At 47.5% G+C, this 5693-nt stretch overlaps 1 protein-coding gene across 1 annotated transcript; it reads right to left on the bottom strand.

Moving 5' to 3' along the window:
* Positions 1-3509: 3509 nt before the first annotated feature.
* LOC113962185 (cytochrome b-c1 complex subunit 10) lies at positions 3510-5600 on the bottom strand (the record flags this gene model as incomplete). The annotated part of the gene is made up of 2 exons (XM_027672980.1): positions 3510-3724; positions 5407-5600. A coding segment is annotated over one exon (180 nt), but the record flags the coding sequence as incomplete, so codon positions are not given.
* Between the last annotated feature and the right edge of the window lie 93 nt (positions 5601-5693).

The following is a 5693-nucleotide window of genomic DNA, read 5'->3' as shown; positions in this document are numbered from 1 at the left end:
GCTCCTGGAGCTCTGGCAGCCTTGGGGCCGTGCCCACTGCCCTGGGGAGCCTGGGCAGTGCCCCAGCACCCTCTGGGGGAAGAACCTTTCCCTGAGATCCATCCCAACCCCCCTGGCACAGCTCCAGCCCTTCCCTGGCTCCTGTCCCTGGTCCCAGAGCAGAGCTCAGCGCCTGCCCCTCCGCCTCCCCTGGGGAGGAGCTGCAGCCCCCGAGGAGTCTCCCCTCAGTCTCCTCTGCTCCAGCTGAACCAGCCCAGTGCCCTCAGCTGCTCCTCAGACCCTTCCCCTCCAGACCCTTCCTCATCTCTGTGTCCCTCCTTTGGACACTCTCCAACAGCTTCAGATCCCTCTGACACTGTGGCCCCCAAACAGCCCCCAGGACTCGAGGTGAGGCCGCCCCAGGTCAGAGCAGGGTGGGACAATCCCCTCCCTGGCCTGGCCGGCGATGCTGGGCCTGATGCCCCCCAGGACACGGTGGCCCTTTGGGCTGCCAGGACACTCTGCTGACTCAGATCCAACTGGCCACTGACCAGGACCCCCAGGTCCCTTCCTGTGGTGCTGCTCTCCAGCCTCTCATTCCCCAGTCTATCCCTGCATCCGGGGCTGCCCATCCCAGGGGCAGGATCTGTCACTTACCATTGTCAAACTCCACACAGTTGGTTATTACTTATTATCTTTTTTCCTTTTTATATCAGGGGTCACTCATTGGTTTCAAACTCCCTCATTTGGAAAGCAGGAGTGGATGGATGTGAGACGTGTTGCAGATGAGAGGGAACCCCAAGACCCCCACAATGGGGTTCAAGTTGTCCAGACTCAGGGGTAGAAACTGCAAATAACTCCCAAGAGCTGGGTGTGCCTGGAGGTGCTGGGTTACATTTGCTTTGTTCAGAGAGACTTATGATCAGTGCTGAGCTTCCCATTGCCCTCAAGGCATTCCAGCTCCCCAGGGATTGGTTTGGGGCTTGGTGGTGTAACATTGTCTCCTCTGGGCTCACACTTAAGGAACACCTCGCTCTGCTATTGGTGTTATTTCCTGCAATCTTGCACGAAGAAATCAGAAAAGTTCCAGTTCCCAGTATTGATCAAACCTACACTGTTTTCTGTAATGCATAAATCGTCTTTTTTGGAAAAACCACCCCAAAACTTCACAACCCAGCCCAACTCATACTGTTCTAACCAAAAACTTGTACTGAAATACAGCTGCTTGACTGAAAATGAAGCATAAAAGTGAGTGTAGGAGGGAAACTGAGGCACCTGAAATTCCCTTCAGGGGCATTTCTAAGAAGGAACTGGCAGATCTGGGAGCAGATGGGGCTGGGGGGGGAGATGGGGAAGGGGGATCCCTGAAATGTCCTCTGGGCCTCGAACTTGGGGTATCAGGAGTTAGAAAATCAGTTTTACTGGCAGTAGGCACCAGCTTGTGGAAGGGGAAACCTTTTTTAGGACTGTGTGTGGTTAGAGCCCAGTGCTAATAACACCAAGGGTGTGGGTTTGATCCCTGTAGGGGCCACTCAGGAGCTGGATTAGATGATCCCTGGGGGTCCCTCCCAATTCAGACTATTCTGTGACAGCCTTTGTGAAATGTTTGGGTAGAGATGAACTCCTGAGCCCAAGGGAAAATATTCCAGTATTGTTTTGGGAACAATGCCAAGGTACAGGAGATGAGGTCTTTGTAGGTATTGCCACCAGCTGAAAGCGGATTCAGCTGCCAGTGTCCATGTTGCTCCAGGATAAGCAGATAATCTAAAAAAACAACAAAATCTGTTGCATGGAAGGAAGTGACAGGGTATCCTGACAGAAAAACACTTTATTTAGCCCTGGTTTGAAGCTCCCTACTCTGCAGTCAAATATCCCAGAGCCAACCGAGGAGCTTATTCCAGAGCAGGACTGGCCACGGAGTTCACGATCCATGAGTTTGGCCACCTCTGTGCCCTCTCCCAGGTTTGGAAGGAGAAGCTGTTCCCCCTTTTCCCCCTTCTGTCAGTCATTGTCTTTTAAGTTTGTTCCTCTAATGCATGTGGCATTCAGTAGTTCACTATGAAAATAATTAACTGTTGGAAAACAGGCATTGCTGGGATATTAAACATTAGAAAGACCACCCAAGCCACTTGAGCAGTAATTAGAGTTTTAACAGAAACTTGCCCAGGAATGCAGGAGGTATTTGTAACAGAGTATTTCCTGCTCTTGTGAAAGATGAAATGCAGCAATTAAATCAGTTACACACTAATCCTAGGGTTAATTAGCAATAAAGCCATCATTGGAACTGCTGCAGGAAACACAAACAGCTGAACAATCCCCAAACAAATGCAAGGTCTGTACACTCCTGGTTCAAGTGCCACTGCTCTGCAGATTTTCCAACAGTTTTCCCTAAAAACATCCCTCAGAAGCCTCCAGCCCTGAGGGTGACACACAGGCAGTACAGCTACGACTGGAATTTCCCCTTAAAGATATGCAAACCTTGCATTACAGCCAAAAATTATAACAAGGTGAAATTTGGTACTGAATAGAGAGAAAACAGTGACTGTTCTCACAGAGAAATAAGTTTGTTTGCAAATTCTGGTCTTCATGAAAAGGGATGAACTTTTCCCCTCTGAGTCTGAGTCATCTACTGTGTGTGAGTGGCAGAGACCAGAGCAAGAATAATCCTTCTTCTTCCTTTTTCCAACAGCTAAAATCTTTGTCATCTAAAAGGCTGTGACAGGGGGTCGTTTCATCCTCAATTTATGCTGACAAATAAACAGACCTATGAAGCAAGGATACAGATGCTTTTCCTACTCAAACCACACATTAAGGAGGACCTGAGCTGCTCTCTGAAGCCCTGGTTTTCACCCTGGTACAGGGAAAGGCTCCCAGGGTTTGGGGACTGCCTTCCTCAAGCCCCCAGACTAAGCCAGAAAAGCTAAAACACAGTGTGTGCCCAATCAGACAGTTAAAATGGCCCATGAATTGATGTTAAAAACCCAAAACCTTTCTATTAAATCAAATGCCAGGAATCTGTTACCAGGAAACTCTGGAATATTGGCTATGAAAAGTTAACTGCGTGCATGAGGCCACAGTGATTAAGGAATGAGGGCTTAAAATCAAGACATCACTAAGAGGAGTTCAAGAACTAGAAATTATATAAATAAATCACCAAACTCAGCAGCCACTGGTTGATTCCCAGGGAACCTGCACATGGAAAGAGGCAAACACATGGCAGACCTGCCTTAGGACATGCAGTCAAACAAACTGAAGACATAACAGGCTGCCCAGAGCAGCTGTGGCTGCCCCAGCCCTGGAAGTGTCCAAGGCCAGGTTGGATCAAAGGAGCAACCTGGGCTAGTGGAAGGTGTCCCTGCCCATGGCAGGAGGTGGAACTGGATGAGCTTTAAGGTCCCTTTTCACCCAAACCATTCTGGGATTCCATGATTTTATAATGCAAAAGCAAACCAGGAGCCTGCTCTTAAGAAGGTAATACTTAAAAAAAAAACAAAAACCAACCCAACCAACCAAACAAAAAAACCCCAAAATATCATTCCCTTGGTTTATTGTGTACACCAGGTTTATAAATTACTCCCATGAGTGCAAGATCTGCTGGGAAAGCCATCAGAGGACGTGGTCAGTGAAGGTAAATTTGCTCCCAGCACAGCCTGCAGCAGGATCTGCAGTGGGCACTGCAGGGTCACCTCAAAGCAGGGTCTTGGTGGACGGATGGCTCCAAACACTCTCTCCAGCAACACGTTTCCTACAACAAACACAAAGCACTTGTTAAGCAGAGCTTCCTGCCCAGGGCCACAGCAGCCAACAGAACAGATTTCAAAAGCCTCCAGCACCCAGGTAAGAAGTTTCTGGTGCAGGAGCTGATCCAGGCACAGCAGATGCAGGTGTGCAAGCCCGGAGACCCTTTGGAAGGGATCACAGGCCACCACAGATGCATTCCCTTTCTCTGCTCCTCTTTCCAGAGGAGTTACAAACAAAGCTCTTTCTTCAAATCAGAAACCCCACACTGTTGGCTCAGGAATGGACTCGTGTTCCTACTACTGCCTAAGAGAATTTTTAAGTAAAGGAAGCTCTTTACAAGGTAATTTAATTGACTCTACATAACTTGAGAGCTTTCCCACTTAGAACTTTTCCCCATCCAGGTTGGATGGGGCTTGGAGCAACCTGGTCTAGTGGAAGGTGTCCCTGCCCATGGCAGGGGGTTGGAATTGGATGGTCTTTAAGGTCCCTCCCAACCCAAATCATTCTGGGACTCTGTGACTTGTCTGTAAACATCTCTGATCACCCAAGGTGCTTCCAGTGTGGCTGACATTCATGAAAAGGCTCCTTCCTCCTTTGCTTACAGAAGGATCTGTGCAATACAAAGTTTTCAAACAGGGAAGACACAGTAAATTGTTTAAACTGCAGCTGTTTAACTTGTTTAAACTGCAATAAGTATAGCTGGGAAAAGAGGCTTAAAGTACCTTCCTGACTGGCTGTTTTCCCTATAAAATACCATGCAGCTGGAATGCAAGTAACTCACTTTCATTGATCAACATTTAGATGTCGTTATTCTGACCAGAAGAAACAAGTTCTGAGGTGTACAGAGTTTTCTCTGGACCTCTTCCCCTCGGCATCCTTTAATGCCAGGGAAAAACCTTCCTGACTCCCTTCTACCTGCAGCAAGGAATAAAAAAATCCTGAGCTTGCCTACTGCAACAAATATGCATGGAGAGGCCCAACAGAAGGTCTGCCTAATTGGTGCTCCAGCTTTAGGGAGGCTGACACTTCCAGAACATTCAAAACAGCACTTCTGATATGCAATTAAAGAAGGAAAATAACCAAAACCTTGAGAAAGCCAATCTTCCAAGGAATTTGTGGAATATAGTAACCAGCTCTGAACATTCAATTTACTTTCAATAACAGTTAAAAGAAGCAGAAAGGAGTCTGAATTTGCCTAATCACAAAACTAATCCAGAGCTTGTAGCCCTTCTCCCCAGGAACAGAAGTAACAGATCTGTCAAAGTTCCAAATGACCAGAGAGAACCTGATTTGACCTCTCAAGAACCACATTACATTGTGGAAACCCACTATTTGCAAAATAATCACTTGACAAACATATTCCTATTAGTATATCATCCTTCTGGCATTATGTGAAGCCCCATTAAGAAAAAAGTTCTGAACAAAAAAAATTGCACAGTTTTGGAGCAACATTATGATTGTGCCCCAGACAAACAGGGAACATCAGCTGTCAGGATTATTGTGTTCAAGTGTTCCAGGCCAGCTTGGACGGGGCTTGGAGCACTCTGGTCTAGTGGAAGGTGTCCCTGCCCATGATAGGGGCTGGAATTGGATGGACTTTAAGGTCCTTCCAACCCAAACCAGTCTGGGATTCTGTGATTTTATGATTCTATTACTTAAGCCAAGAGATGCACAAACAAAACTTACCATTAGAGGGAAGCTCAGTCTTCAGTTTTGTACTTGCCGCCGACGTAGGGAACGTACTGCAGGATCAGCTTCCAGTCTGTGGCCCAAATCACCCCAACACCGGCCACCCCACCCCATGTCAGAATGGTGGGAGTCCTAAAGAACAGACACACACACAGGTGAACAACTTTCCTTCTCCACTGTCTGGCAGATGCTCACAGCCAAGGTACCTGAGAAGTCATTTCAATTAGGGAAAGAGCTTAGAATCCTGGGATATCCTGAGTGGGAAGGGACCCATAAGGTCCATC

The sequence above is a fragment of the Neopelma chrysocephalum genome, unplaced genomic scaffold (assembly GCF_003984885.1).
Source record: "Neopelma chrysocephalum unplaced genomic scaffold, ASM398488v2 Primary Assembly neopelma1_117524, whole genome shotgun sequence".
NCBI classification, from domain to species: Eukaryota; Metazoa; Chordata; class Aves; order Passeriformes; family Pipridae; genus Neopelma; species Neopelma chrysocephalum.
Note: the sequence above shows the minus strand (reverse complement) of the source record. Positions and strands in the feature narration are given on the sequence as shown.